At 53.5% G+C, this 19,093-nt stretch overlaps 4 protein-coding genes across 4 annotated transcripts; 1 reads left to right on the top strand and 3 right to left on the bottom strand.

The window, feature by feature from the left end:
* Positions 1–3,902: 3,902 nt before the first annotated feature.
* Positions 3,903–4,196, bottom strand: PG997_008406 (uncharacterized protein; the record flags this gene model as incomplete). The annotated part of the gene is made up of 1 exon (XM_066812721.1): positions 3,903–4,196. One exon carries the CDS (start codon positions 4,194–4,196, stop codon positions 3,903–3,905), a length of 294 nt encoding a protein of 97 aa, XP_066668063.1.
* Positions 4,197–6,458: 2,262 nt separating this feature from the next.
* Positions 6,459–9,862, bottom strand: PG997_008405 (uncharacterized protein; the record flags this gene model as incomplete). The annotated part of the gene is made up of 3 exons (XM_066812720.1): positions 6,459–6,804; positions 6,883–9,107; positions 9,230–9,862. 3 exons carry the CDS (start codon positions 9,860–9,862, stop codon positions 6,459–6,461), a joined length of 3,204 nt encoding a protein of 1,067 aa, XP_066668062.1.
* Positions 9,863–11,110: 1,248 nt separating this feature from the next.
* Positions 11,111–12,772, bottom strand: PG997_008404 (uncharacterized protein; the record flags this gene model as incomplete). Its single annotated transcript, XM_066812719.1, has 1 exon — positions 11,111–12,772. The coding sequence occupies one exon, from the start codon at positions 12,770–12,772 to the stop codon at positions 11,111–11,113; it is 1,662 nt and encodes a 553-aa protein (XP_066668061.1).
* A 2,484-nt stretch (positions 12,773–15,256) lies between these two features.
* On the top strand, positions 15,257–18,275 carry PG997_008403 (uncharacterized protein; the record flags this gene model as incomplete). The annotated part of the gene is made up of 6 exons (XM_066812718.1): positions 15,257–15,444; positions 15,517–16,751; positions 16,801–17,121; positions 17,191–17,268; positions 17,323–17,556; positions 17,707–18,275. 6 exons carry the CDS (start codon positions 15,257–15,259, stop codon positions 18,273–18,275), a joined length of 2,625 nt encoding a protein of 874 aa, XP_066668060.1.
* Between the last annotated feature and the right edge of the window lie 818 nt (positions 18,276–19,093).

The raw sequence follows: 19,093 nt of genomic DNA, 5'->3' as shown, positions 1-19,093 counted from the left end.
GATTGGAGATCTCAATAGATTCAACCTGCTGAAATTGTGGTAAGCGCGGGTCCGGCTGATGAACGGCGAGCAAAACCCGATGCCCGGGTGGCAGAAATGCGGTTTGACTTCAATGTCAGGGCCGGGAAGCGACTATTGATAGTCGACCAGGTCCTGGTCAACTGGGGAAATGCGTGCATGGGCCAGGCAGCCCGAGTAATGCCTTACTTACAATCTAGGATTTCCAACCAAATAACGGATAGGAGGCAGTCGTAATATACCACGAGAAATTCACAGGTAGCAAGGGCTGCAATTCCTGTCCATGACAATGTGTCTGTTCTGTGGCGGAGTATTGAATTGCACCACCAACAGCTCCAGGTGTGATGGAGCTGGCGTCGTCCAGTACGGCTGCTGTGTCCGTAAGCTGGAAGAAGAGACCGGAGACCTGACTGGCAGTGTCCTTCTGTTTAACGAGGGAAGAATGGACAGATGGACGGTCAAGATATCGACAGACAGCTGAGGTCTGGTTAGGAGGGAGAGGAAGAGAAGTGATCGCTACTAGTAGGGAAGGGAAAAAGAGAAATCGGAGGGCTAGTAGAAAAGAGTGCCGCCGACTGAGACCCAGGTCTCGAAAATGCTAGGCAGGCAGAATGTGATTGGGCGTAGTTGGGTAGAGGCGATGTGGGAGAGCCGGGAAGTATTGGAGACGAGTTGCTGGTGCAAGCGCCAAGAACGATCGGTGACGGGTGGATTCAGCGACCAAGAACTGGTCCCGGATAGTATCCTTGCCTTGTTGTGGTGTGGGTGATGTGGTGGTGGTGGTCTTTTTTTTTTCTTTGGCCTGCAGTAGTCGGGCAGGGGGTGGAGAGGAGAGACAAAAGAGCTAGCACAGACTCAGAGCGGGCTGGTAGTGGTAGGCACCTAAATTGAGGTCGTCGTACGCGAAACAAGTACCTAGCCTGTTTCCCGTTTTGGCCGTGATGTACTGGCAATTTGTACGTATGTATGTGCTTGTGCTTGTGCGTGTGGTGAGTATGTAGGTATGTGTGTTATGTGCACGTACACCACCACCGGCTGTCTGTACGTCTGTCTCCTCAACAGCTGGATGGAGCCCGGCGAAGAAGCGAGAGTGACAGCGAGAGAAAAAGAAGCCCGAGGCTGGGCTGGGCTGGGCTGGGCAGAAGGATTTCCAAGGAAGCGGAACCAAACGAACGAACGATAGAAGGAAGCAGGCAAGCCTGTTGTTTATTGAGAGTGACTTTAGTGAACAAGAGCTGGTTGAAGCGAGAGACAATACAACATGGGGAGGGGGTGAAAAGAACAACAACGAACGAAAGCAGGCATGCGTCTCAACAGGGGTGGCAGGTGGGAAAGAAGAGCGAAAGCAACAATCAACAAGAAACGAATGCACGGGAATTTGGCGAATTTGAACGTCGAAAAGAATGGGAAAATCGTAATAACAGCCCGCCAGTTGCCAGCTCGTTCTTCCTTCCATCCACCTTCCACTCGCCTCTGTCACTTCATACCGTCATCCCCCCACGGTTCCGCTGAAATTACTCATCATTGCTGATACCTAGGTACGCACTAGCACTGAGTATTGGAGCGACTCGGGGCTTCTCTTCCATTGCTTCTTATGGCTATCATTGATGCTTGTCTGTCTGCTTGGGGTTGTCCGTCCTTCATCTTCTTCGCCAATCTTCCAATGCAGGCAATCAATGGTATACACGTAGTCAACCCAGAATGACCATGGTGGTATCGATGTGCGTCTGCCGCAAAGTAGCACGCTCGGCTCGCCTGTTCTAGCTCTCTCTCTCCCTCTCTCTCTATCTGAAATGGATCCCGAAGGAAGCTTTGGGCCAAATTGGCAGGCACTACTCCAAATACACCAAAGAACCTTGCCCTGAAATTGATCGTCGGCCACGGTACGCTTCGGGTTAGGCGAATCATGTGCACGGAGCCTTTGGTGGGCAGACAGACACCTTCGGCCAACGCGGGTTGGCGGGTTGCGTTGCACGTAACATGTTGGCTGACACCTTGGAATCATGACTGCAAATGCCTCTCCCTGGGAGGGAATTAATCTCGAGGCTGCCCTTTTCCGGCGATCCGAAAGGATGCCCGATATCACTCCTGATGCCTGCCTGCATATATTGCTACACACATGCATTCGATGTACTGGCTGGAACATGTATGTAGGCGAAAAATGATGCTCGCAACAGTGGCTTTCTCCCTCCTTCCACCATTTGGCAGGTGTGTTGACGTTGAAGGTGGCGCAACATGCTAAATTACATTAAATCAACTTTTTCTGATGGATAAGACAGAGAGATGCCCGAGCACAGATAAGCGTCCGTGTCGATTGGCCTGCCCAACCCCCATGAACCTTGACATGCTAATAGAAGGGGGGATTATAGATCCACAACCAAGGACTATCGACACGGACCTGGGAACTCAGTCGATGGACCATAATGTCGTCACCACTCCGCCTTCTACAAGTGCACACGAGCTCGACGGACGAGGTAGCCAAACCCCCGTCGGCGGAGAGAGCCTCCATCGTGGATCCGTTGCGCCGGTTACGAGCCTCGACTGGAGCCTCCTCCACGAGTCAATCCAGCCTTAGTTGGACCATTCATCTGCTCTATGTAGGTGATGATAGATGCGCTACTGTTTGAGGTTGGTAAATCGAGATGCTTGCCGCACGCAACCCATGGAGTGTGTTTTCTATTCAGCCTCGGCGATGGGCTGTCCACGAAACAAAGAGGCGACACAGGTGCTACCCGTCCATCCCTTCGTATCTGGATTATTGTATTCCTATTGAACTATTGAGGGATCTACCACTATTTCCGCCCTATCTGCTGCTCGGTTGGGAAGCAACGGGCCTGAGATGAGACAGAGAGATGCGGTAATCTGGTCGAGGTAGATGCCTCGTGCAAATCCACCATGTATCCCGGGCGACAGAAAGATTGTCTCAATTATGGTCGGTATTTAGCCTAGGACCCTGCAAATCTACATACAAGTAGATGTATCGAGCTGGGGTATGTTATGTAGCGAAGCGCACACAGGTGCATAGGGGCACAGGTGCGCAGGTGGACGACTCCAAAGGCCACACTGTCAGAATATGTCAAAATAACATCAAACGGTTCCCAGCAATGCTTTAAACTTGAAGGGAGTGCATGTGGTAGTCTGGGTATCCCTGATTGGTTTTTTACGAACCCATTTCGGCAGGGAGCCCCTTGCTTCATGTTGCTGAAGACGACAAAGCTTCGCCAAACGCCTCTTCCGCCAACCGCGAAAGAAAGCCGCTACCTGGGAGCTAACTCTCCCTCCCTCCCGACAAGAGCACACAACACGACGTGGGAAATCACAATTGACTTTTGCCCATTCCCGTATATCAGCATCACGGGGAGGCTCAGAGCCGCCAAGCGGTTATTGATATGCCGTACGTGGTACTGTCCAGTCGTATGTTTTGTAAGGCACAGCCAGCAGTCCAGTTCTAATTTTGTAAGCCCTCTCGTTTGCCTCCCTGGGTACGGAGTACGGAGCGCTGCTCGTGTTGCCCGGGGGGTCGAGAGTGCGAGAGTGCGCGGGCTCCATACCTCTACATACAAAGCCATGTGAAAATACGAACAGTGCTCGGCTGTGGCTGGTAGTGTCGACTCGCGCTTGCATACCTACTAGTCTTGCACATTTATTAATGCAGCTGCAGCTGTCCCCAAGTGTTGCAGAACACCTACAGTAGCAGTACATCCTCCTAATCGCCCATCCCGCAGCAAATACTAATTTGGCCGCGTGCAGATTGGCTGGCAGCTAGCTGAGCGACCCGAGTGGGTTGGTTAAACGAAACCCAAAACTGCCGCCTCTGCCGGCGCAGGAGAATGTCTCGAATATTCGTACAAGAGGGGCATTGCGGCAGTGTTGTCATGAAGCTATCATGGCGTGTGCTGCAATCGCGTGATGCCGCGGAGAAGAAGAGGGAACTTCTCTGGAACCCACTTGACCGTGATCACCGTATGCATGTACTGGAGAACTCCGGACTTTCCAAGAAGAAACTGACATGAGAGGGGGGCCGAGATGTCCGGGATATCGCAGTACGTGTGGACTTTTTCTCGACCCGCACAGGAAGATTCCAGCTTCTCGTCCACGTCGGCGGCGATGAGGCCACCCTCGACGATGGCCAGTCGGAAGTGCTGTGATTCTACATCGACGCTGGCATGATAAGGCATTGATTGATTGTTGAGGAACCCCACCACTTCTTGGCTGCTTGGGGCCTGGAGAGAGAGGGTGTAGTAGTTGCATCAATGTGCATGCTTAGCTGGCTTGACTTGCATGAACTCGCCCAGACACGAGAAATCCCTACCCTACCTCTCCAACCGACATGTCCCCCTCATCAGTGCCCTTGAATTGTCAAATCAGGCCTGACACATGTTGCCGAAGGCACCTCCGACGGAGAGGTAGCCACGCCAAAGGCCCCCCGGTGAGCGGGCGAGCCTAGGTGACGGTGCCGGGGTCTGTCTCCGTTTGCGGAAGCACGCCGTATCTCACCCAACCCGCCCTCTCTGTCTCTGTCTCTGTCTACCTGCACGACTTGAGCTTCCCCCGGGGGGAGGGGGACGACGATGCATGCATATAATCAATAAAAGCACTTGCCCAACCGACAGCCTCTCACGTCAGCAGTCCAATCAATGAAATGGCATTGATGCCACGGGTTCGTAATCAACCACCTCCTTTTTCCAGCCGATGCCCCGACTCTTTCACGCGTTAATCCAGGGTTGCGCCCACAGCTCCATGTTACGTAGGGTGCTCGGCTTACATCCAAGATCTCGGCCTGCGGGACCGCGTCTGGGCACTCCGAAGTCATGGCCCACGGGGTTCGATTCTCTGGATTGTCACCCTTTACCGAAACTCGACTTTAACAATACGCCTGCTCTCAATGTATGACTTTCGACTCATATAGCATAGGGCTCAGGCCACAGAGGAAGAGTCTGAGTGGTCTATCTGCTCGGGATCTTGCCAGATACGTGTACGAAAACGAGCTTAAGCGCCGGGTCGGGGACCCCCAATGAGGGTGCCGGGTGAGTCTGGCAGCCATGGCAGCCGACAGTAACCCCATGATAGCATCCAATTACTCAAAGCGCAAAGCCACGCCTCGCACTTCAAGGTTCGTTTCACTTGTAAGTCAAGGTGTTGTCTACAACTGACGTCCACCTGGACCGATCCTGGCCCCCTCCGTAGGCACTTTCTGGGCACTATGCCTGCGTGCAGCAACCTAACCAAGTATATGATGGCGCCAGTTGCTCAACCGACCGCGTGTCTCTTGACATCATCATCACCATCATACGCACATAAAATACACCCGAAGCCATCCTACCAAGGTATGGAAGGTAGCGCGTGTCATCGGCAGCTACCCGGGTTACAGATTCATTGGTCCACGGATCCACGGCGCTCAGGGTGCACGCTGTAGTCTTTGCCCGTAGCTAGTTGGTTTGCCCTGCCAGCAAACAAAACAATTGCGGAACCCCTGGGGCCGAATCACGCAGCCCACGCAGCCCCAGGGGCAGCAGGGAAGAGAGCTGAAAAAGTAGCTGATGAGGATCGACTTGCAGCCCCCGACGCGCGGAATGTCGATCGTCACACACATCCCCATTTCGGATGCAAGCGAAGGAGAAAATGCCCGCCATTGACCCATTATATCGAAGCTGGTTTCTTTGCTTCCATCATGCGTGGAAAAAGGAAAAATCACTCGGCAAACCACTCACCATCAACGCTGTCTTGGGCGTCGCACCTGTCACGTACCAAATGGTCGGGTTACATCACGCTGGGAAAGGGGCCGGGTTATGGTCCACTTCGGATCTGACCCAAGAAAAGACGCATCGCACACATCGATCCGATCTCACACATATAATAAGACAAGGCCGTGTCGGTTGGACACATCAGCAAGCAGCAGCGTCCCTGCTGGTCGCCGATGTTTGGATAGATTCGACACGCAAAAACAACAACAACTGCTGCTGCTGCTGCTGCTCAAGCATCTACCTAATGTTAAGTTAAAACAAGTAATAAGTGAAAATAGGCCTGCGCACCCAGCACCCTCTCCCGTGCCCATATAATTCCAAATAAGCAAGCAAAGGAGCAAGCACCAACAACGTCAATGCCATTCTCCTTCACGTAGTACAGAAAGACCGGTCAAAAACGCCAAGTTAAACAATTGTGCCTCCCAAGTTTTGCAGCGAATGCACCCCAGCTCACGCAGAGCCCCCGACTTTGTCCTTCCGAATCCTGATACCTCCTATGTAGACCATCCAATGCAGCGCAGTCCCATCGCGCCGTGATACTCCCAAACCTCCTGGTCTGTTTGTTCCAGAACGCCCTTGATATGACCGAAAGAGTGAGAAGGAGAGAGAGAGAGATAGTAAATGGGAAAAAGCAACAACCAAATATTTGTCACGCCCGAACAAGGTGCGCTGAAGGGGGGGAGAACGCTAGCCGTGTCAAGGCCGGTCCGGACTGGGACTTCGACTTTTGCCTTCGTATCGTTCCACCAGAGCCAGAACGCGCGTGCGGGGCTTCTCCATCGTGACGGCTTCGGCAGATAGCACTTCGCCTTCGCTGTGGCCCGACCCGAGGGAGGGCTGCATTTCCAAGTCGCTACCGACATCGAAGGATTTCCGCGACGGGGTGCTCATGGAGTCGTACCGCTCCTCCGGGACCGCCAGCAAGTTGTGCGAGCCGCTCGACGGCGGCCTCCCGCTCTCACTAGTAGGCGACCCGATTTCCGTGCCGAGCGCCGAGTCGACCGTTTCCCTAGGAAGGTGTTTACTGCTGCTGCTGCTGCTGCTAACAAGCCTTGTTAGCCCATGCCGCTGCTGCTGTTTCTCTTGATTAGAACCCTTGCTTGATATCCGTGACATCGACAGTGGTGGCGGTCGTGGTGCGTCTTCAACGTCGTCCGTAGTGATGGCATGATACCCTTCTCCAATGTCCGCTTCTGCCGCCCCCGCCGCCGCCGCCGCCTCCGCCTCATTAGCAGGGTCGACAAGCACCACGTCCTCTCCGCTCTCGAGATCGGGCTCGCCGTTGGTTATCCGCAGGGGCTCTCTAGGCACCGTGAACATAACCTGGACGAGCCTCTTCTCGACCGCTTTTTCGATATCCCATTCGTCCGAATCGTCGTCACGCGACACCCTTTCTTTGCCTGGTGTGTCGGGCTGTCGGTCAGATGCCTCCCAGGCGTCCCGTCCCGCCTTTCTCCTCAACAGTCCACCGGCCGCAATGCTACCCAGCCCGCCATACCGGGTGTCGTAATCCGACGTCTCAACCATGTTGTCGCGCACCGGGCTGCCTGTCCTGTTGCTGTCCGTTGGTGATGGAGTGGGCGTCGCGCCGCTGAACACGCGGCGTAGACTACCCAGCCACCCGCGGCGGGGTCTGTTCTTACTGGGGCTTCCAGGTTCGTCGTCCTCTTCGTAGGCCAGGCTGCTTCGGCCCATGAGTAGAGCAGGGCCTTCGGCCTGCAAAGCAGGAAAGCTTGACCTGGCAGTGTTGTATGTTTCCCCAGAGGGTACGCTGGTAGTGCTGTTGCTGCTGCCGTTGCTTCCACTGGTCCCCTGTCTGCCTTCGGCAGCAGCTACTGCTGGCCCGACGCCGAAGCCGGGAGAACCGCCGTTCAGGCGGAGAGAGTTTGAGCGTGAGATGTTGCTTCTGTTCGCGTCTGATACTCCGCTTCCCGTCCGTGACTCGTCATCTGGCCCGTGCACGGAGCGGGTAGACTTGTCAGTATTGTTTCGCCGGACAGGCGAGATCTTGCCGGTATTTCCTTTGGGTGTGGTCGCCATGCGGGAGGTCAGTAGCGCATCTGCAGCGTCGACATCTGACATCCAGTCTTGGACCTCTGGGTCAGTTACGGACTGCCTTCGTGCCGGTTCTGGACTCGGTGTTCCAGATCTTCGGGCGGCTTGGGGAAACGACAAGGGCCGTTCTTGCCGTTCTTGCGTTGGTGTCGAGAAGGGGTTCGAGTAGCGGTTGGTGTCGTTCACTGGCGTGGAAGGACTCATGGGTTCTTCGGCGTCACGAGCCTCGTCATCCTCATCGTCCTCGTAGATCGGGTGAATAGCGCCGGCCCCACGGGTACGATGATCAAGAAAAGAGTCGTAGGTTCCAGACGAGGTTGGTCGATACTGCCCCTTGGCTGCTCGAGGAGCCACCGGCTTCCTGATAATTGGCATGGCCTGCATAAGACCGAGACCTTGTGCTCCATCCATGCTTTCTCGGCTGGCGGTGCGATAACATTCGTAGTCTAGGAACTGACTGCCAGCATGGTATGGGTCGTGTCCACGAGCATACCAGGGGCCTGGGTGATTATGTTGCTCCATCATTGGGTTGTCGTCCCCATCGCTGAGGAAACGAGCGTTGTCTTGAGCTAAAGAGCGAATGGTATCTTCACGGGCCGCGTACTTGCGACGCTGGCGCCAACGATAGCAACGGTAGACCAGTAACGCGCCGATTATCGCAGCGAGTCCTAGTCCCAGTCCCAGGCCCAGGCCCAGATTTCTTTTGGCGTTGTCGCTCGAGGTAGTTGCAGGCGCTCCACCTGCAGCGATGTAGTTCGGATTGTTGTAAACGTCTGACCATGACATGGTGGTGAGGTTAAGAAACTGAGGTTCGTTACTGGGGAGGTCTGTTGTTTGCCTCTTCGCTTTGCTTGCCGAGGGAGGGATTGCATATCCGCCGTAGACCATCATGACGTTGCCAGGTAGTAAAGTTGCACCATGCCCGTAGATCGCAGGCCCAGGTGGCTGGTTTTCGGGAACAGACCATTGCCACCCTCCATTACCACCGTAGCCAGCGCCTACTTCGAGGACAACCATCTGCGGCGTGGCAGGTGTAGATGTATCACCGACCCAGCCTCCATATACCACAATGGCAGTTCCATCCTCGTTGAGAATGGCCGTGTGCCCAGATCTTGGATTGATGTCTTCGCTGGTGCTCTTGGTTACAAACGGAGTCCTGGAACTGGATTCCGTGGCCACGTCAATGTGCACGTAGCCCCAACTCTCCTCTGGAAGACTCCATATAGCAGCTGTGCTCATGTTGACGAAGGCCGTCTTTGTGTGCCCGCCCAGGAGGACATGATTGACCTGCTGAGTCACTACGCCAGACCGGTTAGAGATGGATGGCGATAGTTCTGTGAGTGTGAAGCCTGCTTCGGGGATGGGGGCTCCTTTGTTGGCCACGGTCTCTACCGAGTATCCACTCCCCCTACCCCCGGAGGCGAGATCTTCACCATCTGGTTCGAGTATTTTCCACCGGCTTGAGTCCCGGCGGCGCTGGAGTTTTCTGACGGGCACATGCCTCCGTACGTATAGATGGTTGCCGGTGATATTGTAGGCTGGAGGGTGGTAGAAAAGCCGATACTTGCTCCAAGCATACCCGGGCCTGTATAAATTGAGCCATCTTCGAACGGCGTTGGAATCTCGGTCCAGCTTGCCGGGCCATCGCCTGCGGCATAGTTGAGAATCCATAACTCAGCACTATTGGACGAGTTACAGTCCCCTGCATAAACGATAAGTGATCCGTTGTCGACCGTGGTGGGAGCGAAGGCGGTGCTGTTGCTGGCCAAGAAGGGCAAGCCCGAGCTGACTGTGCGTATCGTTCTGTCTGCAGCTTTCACGGTACTTGACACGTTCAGAGAGAGAAAGTCCACGGTGTCATCTCGAGGCGCGAAGATGTAGACGATATCTGCGCTCAGGTTCAGTCTATCTGGCGATGATGATCCCGGTATTATGATTGTCGTGGGAATGTAGGGAAGTGCCTGGGCCTGGGGGATGCCTATTAGAATCGACCAGACGAAAACCCAGGTTGAACAGCGGATGGCTGATGCGATCTGCAACGACATAATAGTATTGAATAATGAGAGCTCGCAGAAAACACAATACGACGACACCATCCCACCGGGGCGTAGCATCCTAGGGATTCAGCTCCGATGCATCATCTATCTTGTCGAAACCACAGAAGGAACAGACAGAAGAAGCATCAAGGGGCGTCCGAGCAGGACTATAGGCCAGAGCCGAGCAGCCAAACACTCCAATATGATAGGGCGGGTTCATCGGCAAATCACCGGGACCCTTCGAGATGGATGGCGGGGCTGCAGATGCGTTGTCCTTCGCCCTGCGTTGTCGTTGATGGAAGTGAGCCGGGACTATCTTGAGCACAGAGCAGCAACTGGGACTGACAACTGACTAGAGGGTCGACCAGTGGGTGGCCCAAACAGATTAACAAGAGGTCCCCCAGACAGAAATCTACCGGTGTGGATCGGATCGTGACACAGGCCGATCGATCCAAAGTCAACACTCGGGAGCAAGAAGAAAACCCAATCCGAAAACTGCAGTCGGCCGCGGTTGTCTTAGATGGAATATTTTATTGTCAAGGGTAGGCGCTGGAAGAGATCTTCAGAGGACAGGCAAACCGAAGGGATTTTCCTAGGGCAACTCCAAGCCTCCAGGCATTTGTTTCTTTCCAATGTCTGACAGTGTCCCGGCCATCTTCCTTGCTGGAGGGGGCCCGAATCAGGGAAGCGTGGCTTACAGGGTTGCAGTGTTTGCGGACAGGTGGTTGGCCGAGCAACTCGCCAAGATCCCCCGATCTCACCCAGATGGCAGTTGGAGACTTTGGAGCCGTACATGAACGCGTATAGCGCCGGCCCGCTATTTTGCCGCCCAAGTTCGTCTGATAGGTAGCACTGGAGCTACCAACCGGTAGGTACCAAGGTACCATTCTGGGCACACCCATGTCGGGGACCCATGCTTTCTAGGCTGTCTAGATTATAACCCTCGGTGGAGGGAGTCAACATCGTCAGCCCTACACTCGTATCAATGATATAAACGATGCAGGTTCAAATTTCGGGCCAGATTAGGCCACATATAGAAGTTAACCCCGTACAATACGCACTACAAACAGAACAGCTCACGTTGGATACAGTACATGACGACGACCACCCCTCTAAGCCACCCGAATTCCGGTCCACCTTCAGGCACGCAACTCCAGAAAAAGAAAAAGAAAAAGAAAAGCCTTCCATGCTCTCTCTACCTTTGCCCAACCCTAACCCATCTCCCAATATCAAATACCACTATGGACACACACTCAATCATGAGGATGGGGCTGCGGCTGGCGGGCCACTCTTGATCTCCTCGCGCCTGTGCTCGACCATGCGCTCCCTTAACTCGGCATTCTCCTCGTTGACCTTCTTCATAATGTCCATCACAGCCTGCAGAGCCGCATCCGTCATGCCGCCATCCGCATCACGAGGGACCATCCGTCCAACCTCGGTCCAGGAGTATTGGTTGGAAGCAAGCTTTTGTTGGATGCTCTGGAGAGAGCTCTCCTGCTTCTCCAGCTCGCGCAGTCTCGTCTCCGCATCCTCGATCTTCTGCAGATACGTTTTTAGCTCCGTGTCGAGGGCGTGGCTGTCGCTGTTGGAAGAACGGGTGAAGGCAGCAAGTTTGCGGCGCGCTTGCTCGGCATCCTTGACGTGGCTGTCGATCTGCGACTCTGCCGTGGCCAACTTCTGCTTGAGTTCCGCGTTCTCGTTGTAGTAGGTGTCGCGCTCAGTCTTGTAAGTCTCGTTCTGGTTCTGCAGGTTGCTGACGCGCTCGGGGAATTCGGGAGCACGCATCCTCACGGCAGTCGGCCGGCTCTCAAGCTCTCGTGCATACACGGTGCCTGGGCGATCAGCGTAGGCAGGAAGAACGAAAACCGGTCCACGGCCGTGGCCCCTGAGACGGTAGTATCTGGTGTTCAAGTCGAGCGTCACAATGCCGCGCTCCTTCTCTCCCACGGGCATCAGCGCTTCGCCACTGATCCCTTCCGCCCTTGCGTAGGAGGAATCGCCATCCATGGTGTATTCCTTCTTATCCATGGCATTATGCAGGTATTCCAACACATCGTCTCCTGCATTGGCGAGCACCCAGCGATCTTGTGGGTATACCACAGTGCGCCCGCTGCGTCCGTCAGGGCCATGAGTGCTCACGTGCTGCATCGGCACTACAGCATCGTCTTTGAGCAAATCCAATGCTTGCGCCAGTTGGATTTCCAAGTCGTGCGTTCGGCTGACCAGCCGCTGGGTGAAGATAAGCCATTGCCCAACAAATGTTTTCTTGATGTCCTCAAACTCCTTTGCCTCAGGCTCGTAGTCCGCCGGCAGAATAGATAACACACCACCCGTAGCGGAATACTCATGATCAAGGATCTCGAGACACTCATTTGCGTGTCGCAGAAGGTTCACATGTCGCTGATATGGTCTTCTGGGGATTTCGCGCTTGTACCCATCTTGGAGCTCCTCGACCCTTGCGATGCCACCATTGCATTCCAGAGCACAGTGAAACTCGACGCCTTTCGTGTCACTGTTACTCTTGACCAGGTTGACCAGGCTGTTCAAGGGTCTATGGTGATCCGGGTCGTCGCTCTTGTAATGAGTGGAGAGGTCATTGAGCCAATCGAAGGCTTCTTCCGGCTGGAAGGACTGTGCATCCGCACTACCGCTGTTTTGGTTATCGATCTCCCCGGCGGCCTGGGCTGGGGCAAGGTTTGAGATCAAGACGGCAAGAGATTGGGCGTGTTGCTTCAGCGCCTCGAGGGTAGGCGGCCTCCCCGGGGTCGAGAGGTAGCTGCAGTTGACATGCTTGAAGAGCTCCGGGTCGACCTTGGTGCTGTTCTCCTGCAGATGGCTGGAGACGTATGGCAAGGCGTAGTCGTTGCCTTCCACGTACTCCTTTTGTTTCTTGTATGGGTCAATGACCTGCGACGACATCTTGGCTGACTATTTAGGTATGGTGAGGCGAAGCGGGCTCTCTCAGAAACAGCGCAGTAGGATACAGAGGATAAAGCAGAACAGCGGCGCGATCTACGCGGAGAAACAACTGCATGAACCTAAACATACTTGGGCCGCCCTTTGTCAGTTTTATCAAGGGATGAGCTGCCGCTCTCGAGACAGGAATGTCAAATCAAAACACGCCATTCCAGAAACATCAGAAATACACCATTTCGGTCGACAAAGCACCTTTGTCTGTTTGAATGCTTGAGGTATTCTGGGCGACGATGTCTTTCTGGACGAAGGCATTCGGAGCCTGTTGCAGCAGCGTACCCCAGAGCCCGTAGCAACGGCTCACCCAAGCGGGCATCCCATCCCAGCGAGGCCTCCTGGCTGACCCGACACGGCAATATCATGATGTTGCATAGACGTTGCCGAGTGTTGTATGTGTCGCGTAATCTTCTCGCTTGTAGCGACAGAGGCTTCCATGCCGCAGGTGTCACATGCCGTATGCAGTCTCCTCGACTGCAGCTTCAAAGTTTTCTCTTGGAATGGGAGTTGCCGCACGCATTGTGTGTTTAGATTTTTGTTTTGAGACGTATGCTTCCGTCCGCATGTCTACTTTACCTAAAACAGACTTTAATTGAGAACAGCTGCTGTAGTAAGGTACCTACATACATACCTACCGACATACCACATACTGGTCCCATATTGATGGGAGGTGCGGCCGCATTTACTGGCGCGGTTTACATAAGTACCGTGGCTAGCGATTAGCGATTTGCCTATACTACCCTAACGCGTGTGATATGCAAAATCTCAACCCAGATTGCGGTGTGGAATTCTTTCGCTGATTCGCAAACACAAACACCTCCCTGCGGGTTGATTGGAGGGTATGGATCCAGCCCCAAGCCCCTACCAAGCACTCGGGAGTCCTTACAAGTAGCAGTGAGGAGGTCCTCGACTCCTTCCTCCCTCAACTCCCTGTCCATAGAGGCCGCCAGCAGGTAACGTCATGTTCGCAAAGTGCCATGTGTGCATGTAAAGTCATTTTGAACGACACAAAGCCAATTATTACCGCCGACCAGCAAGTTGGCGTGGAGGGAACCAATGTATCACGGCTGCAGTGCATGTAGCTGTGTTTGTGTAAGGCCAATCCAATGTCACAACCATACACCCACAGCACAAGAGCACTCAACAAGCAGCAGTGGTGGTAACGAGGATGTCGCGAGAGACGATTTGATCTACATGGTACTACGACAACATAGTCTGATATCTTTTGCCGCTTCCGCTGCTGATTGGCTCCTTGGCCTGTGCAACCAGCGCTGAGCCGGACGCGAAACCCAAATAGCGTGTCCATCGTCCCATCTCCAATTTGCACGGCCTATCAGAGGAGAGACGTGGACAAAGATTTGCCAATCACGCAGAATGCCGCTGGCTGGGAGACCCGGAGACATGCTGCTCAATTTGGGGGGTGGATAGTGGCAAAGGCACTAACACGCTAAGATACATGCCATCCGCCCTAGTCAACATGGCTGCCGCAAATTGGGAGAGGCTTCCTGCCCACATATGCGCCTAGAGCTCGGGGGTGATATCATTTCCATGGACAGTGCTGGTCCAGGTGCAACAATGCTCGGGAACATGAACCGAGCAGATAATTAGAGTAAAGAAAGTGGCAGCTCGAAATGATCAAGGGTCATAATTAAGACCGGACGACAAGTTTTTTTTTTCTCTTGTTTCTCCCCGTCTCTCCTTCTCTTCTATCTTTCCTCGATCGCGAAGCGCAGTGCGACGCTCGACGCATGTGATGCCTTGATTTGCCCTCCATATCAATGCTACCACCCATCGGGAGTACCCAGCCACGTCGCATGTCAAGTTCGTCATTGGCCAACAATTCCGGCTGAGATCCAGGTCCACGCACAGACTAGGTAGCAGGCTAACCCAGAAGCTACCCCTGTACACATCATTTAGGGGCACCCTGTCAGACAAGGATCTGGGCGTGCAAGATCTTGGACATCGTCATTACCCACCCACCCTCTTCTTTCGTTTTCCCAGCTTGCAGGCTTAATCTCAGCCAGGTTCAAAAAGGACCAGTCTAGACGGCTTGGGGCTTGCACCCAGCTCTCTGGATGCTTCGTTCTTTTCATCGTCTCCCTCCCAAACGAGAGGATTCAATTGTCTCCTGAGGAGTCTGCGAGCCTGCATGACCGTTGTGGAGGCTGTGCAACCTTACACTCACCTACTTATACAAGATAGGTAGGCCGTCAAGTCTGGATCGCCGTCGACACATTGCAAAGACACAGAGCAGAACCCTTGCTGGGACAGCAAAGTGGAATAATAGTCGACCCCCTCCGGTTCCTGCTAGGACGCAACAACCTACCTCGCGTGTGGCTTGCACATCTTGTTTTCTTTCCCCTTGTCAACAACCACCTTTTCAGTGGCTGCTAGGATCCAAATCGCAGCAAAACTCGACAACCATCCGGCAGTATGAGCGATCAAAAGGACCCCAACATTGGGTCGAATAGGGGAGGCGATTCCTCTCTTTCCGGCCTGGTATCGACTTTGGTTCCAGTTGCAGTGGTCTCTGGCATCTACTTCATCGTCTTCTTGATCCTAAGAAGAAGCCAGAGACGCTATTACGCACCTCGAACCTATCTGGGGAGCATTCGAGAGAGGTATGTATAATGTTTTATATACACCCCCAAACCTCACAAGAGCGTCCCATTGACCACATACCTCCTACATAGTGAGCGATCTCCTGCTTTGCCAACTGGATTGTTCAATTGGTTTGGTGCATTCTGGAAGATACCAGACACGTACGCCCTGCAGCATCAATCTCTAGATGCATTCCTCTTCTTGCGCTTTATGCGCATTGTGACGACCATCTGCTTCGTGGGATGCTGCATTCTCTGGCCTATTCTCTTCCCCGTGAACGCTACAGGCGGTGGAGGACAGGAGCAGCTGAACATCCTGTCGTACTCCAACATCAACACCGATACGCCTGGAGGCAAGAACAGGTTCTATGCCCACTGCTTCGCAGCATGGCTGTTCTACGGATTCGTCATGTACATGGTGCTGCGTGAGTGTATTTACTACATCAACCTGCGGCAAGCGTTTCTTCTGTCGCCATTTTACGCAAACCGTATCTCATCTCGTACTGTCCTGTTCGTCTCTGTCCCGGCAGCTTACTTGGACGAGTCGAGACTGCGCAAAGTCTTCGGCGAAGAGGCGGTGAAGAATATCTGGATTACCGGGGACACGAAGAAGCTGGAAGAGCTAGTCCAGGAGCGTGACAAGGTCGCGATGAAACTCGAGAAGGCCGAAGTAAAGCTGCTCAAACTTGCCAACGGCGAGCGTCTCAAGTCGATCAAGAAGGGTGGTGCGGACGAGCGAACCGAGGTCTCTCACGATGCCGAGCCAGGGAGCTTATCGGCTCGATGGGTGCCTAATAAGAAACGACCAACCCATCGCCTCGGTGCACTAGGTCTTGTCGGAAAGAAGGTCGACACTATCAACTGGTGTCGGTCCGAGTTGGAGCGTCTCATCCCCGAAGTCGACGCAGCTCAAACGAGCTACCGGGCCGGATCAGCGAAGAAAATTCCATCAGTCTTTATCGAATTCTTTACCCAGTTCCAGGCGGAGTCGGCCAATCAAGTTCTCGCCCATCACCAGGCTCTTCAAATGACACCCAAGTACATTGGTATTACCCCTGGTGAGGTGGTCTGGTCAGCACTGAAAGTATCATGGTGGCAGCGCGTCCTCCGTCGTTTTGCTGTTATCGCTTTCATCACCGTCCTTATCATCTTCTGGGCAGTCCCTGTGGGTGTCGTTGGCATTATCTCCAATGTGGAACATCTCAAGACCATCTCCTTCCTCACGTGGCTCGACAAAATCCCACAGGTGATCATGGGCGTTATCTCTGGTCTTCTCCCCTCGGTTGCGCTGTCAATTTTGATGTCTCTTGTCCCTGTCGTTATGCGACGTAAGTACACAGTTCTCTCGTGTCGACTTCCATTGGCTAACCTCCGTAGTGTGCGCCCGTTTGTCTGGGGAGCCATCATTGTCAAGAGTTGAGCTGTTCACACAAAATGCCTACTTCGCCTTCCAAGTGATCCAGGTTTTCTTGATTACGACTATGACTTCCGCTGCCACAGCTGTCGCAAAGCAGATTGCCGACAACCCCGCAAGCGTTACGACGGTCTTGGCTCAGAATCTCCCTAAGGCTTCCAACATCTTCATCCCGTACTTCATCGTCCAAGGTCTAGGCATCGCCTCAGGTGTCCTTTCTCAGGTTGTTGGCTTTGTCATCTTCACTCTGATGTACAAGTTCCTTACGGGAACTCCTCGCGCCAGTAAGCCATATCTCCCCCTGACGACACTCGTTTTTGAAAGGGTTGCCTGTTGACTAACGCTCTTCTCAGTGTATACGAAGTGGGCCAGTCTCAGTGCTATCTCATGGGGAAGCATCATGCCTGTTTACACGAATATTGTGGTTATCAGTAAGTCAACAGACTTGGATCAATCCTCGGTTTGCCCCCACTAACCACAGCCAGGTCTTTGCTATGCCGCCATCGCTCCATTGGTGGTGGGATTTGCTACAATCGGATTAGGATTGTTCTATCTGGCATGGCGCTACAACATCCTGTTCGTGACGGACACGACGATCGACACACGAGGATTGATATATCCTCGTGCTCTGAAGCAGCTTTTTGCTGGAATCTACATTGCCGAACTTTGCATGATCGGGTTGTTTGGCGCATCTGTTGCCATTGGTCCTCTCATTCTCAGTAAGTACTCGATTCGTCACTCTCCCCGGGTGTTGCGTCGGCCTCATATTTGGCCCTATCGAGATGCCTCAGGGTCTCGTGTGGATAAGATGCGACCCGGGGGAGAGAGGTAACGCTCAGCTGTCTGTTTAATGCTAACACGATTGATAGTGATTATTTTCACAATATTCACCGCACTCTTCCACATCACCATCAACAGTGCGCTTGACCCACTGCTGTACAATTTGCCGCGGTCTCTCGAGAGTGAGGAGAGCTCCTTGAGATTGGAAGCGCAACCAGGCTCTGGCGTCTCCGGCGTTTCTGGCGGCAGCCACGAGCTTAAGAATGGCCACAGCGAGCCGAAACGCGAGCTAGACGGCCCGGCCACCACCACCGCAAGTGGGAAGAAGCCTGGCCTCTTCTCCAAGTTCTTCAAGCCATGGAACCATTGCGATTATGCGACCTTGCGCAGCATCGTTCCCGACCATTCTGTCGACTTCAACAATCTTTATACCGACGAGGTTGCACGCAACGCCTATTATCCCCCCGAGGTCAGCAGTGCGGCGCCCTTGCTGTGGATCCCCTCGGATGCCGCAGGCATTTCGAAGCAGGAGGTACGGGACAGTGGCAAGGTTATCCCTATCACAGATGAAGGATGCATCTTGAACGACAAGAACAAGCTTGAATGGGACACGGAGAGTGTCCGCCCACCTCTTTGGGAGGAGAAGATCTACTATTAAGGTCTTCCTGACGAGGGCCAGAACTACAGTGTGTGTCGACAGAAAGATGCTTTGCTCATGGGCAGAAGAGAGACGGGATGCCATTTGGTATCCAGTAGTAATGTGGAGGCAGTTTTTTCCCCCATGTGTGATGATGGCGAAGACAGGGTTTATGGCAGTACTGGATGACTTATTGTTTGATACCCGTTTCAACCAATGGCAATTTGGCCATTGTTCGTTTCTATTTGTTGGTGTAGTGTACGAATTTTATGATTTTGCCAATCCAATACCGAACCATGATCATTTCGCAAGCTGCTGCTGGGCTGCCTCCTTGGATGCATCGAACATGATTTCCACACCTGCATGTAGCATGTAGGTTAGGGGTTGGGGTCACCTGTAGGGCAAGATCCGCATACCTGGCAAGCCGGGTATAGATGCCGGCACTTGCAAACAAGCACATACAAAACGTATCACCGTTTCAGCAACATCTTAATAAGCACCATGCCGAATTGTATTATCGGCCTGGGTTTATGACAATAGCACCGACCTGACATAGCTATAGATCATTTCCTGTTTCGAATCGAGGTAGCTTACTTAACAGTTGAATACCTGCCTTAAGCACCTAATGCAGGTAAGAATGTACTTAGGTAATGTAGATACAGCGGCCCTGTAGGTTCCATGGATGGTAAGTGGTACCTAACATGTGCCCATAAAGAGCAACGCGAGTCGAGTCTAAAAGGCTCCAAGCGCCTGAACCCGCCCAACCACCGAATTCCAATTCTAGGCGAAACAAGCCGAACGGGGCCTAGTGGCTCTTTTCCCCAACGGAAGCCAAGGCT

Source organism: Apiospora hydei (genome assembly GCF_038363865.1).
Source record: "Apiospora hydei strain CBS 114990 chromosome Unknown utg000006l_segment0_segment0, whole genome shotgun sequence".
NCBI lineage: Eukaryota > Fungi > Ascomycota > Sordariomycetes > Amphisphaeriales > Apiosporaceae > Apiospora > Apiospora hydei.
The sequence above is the reverse complement of the archived record's forward strand: the minus strand, read 5'-3'. Positions and strand labels throughout refer to the sequence as shown.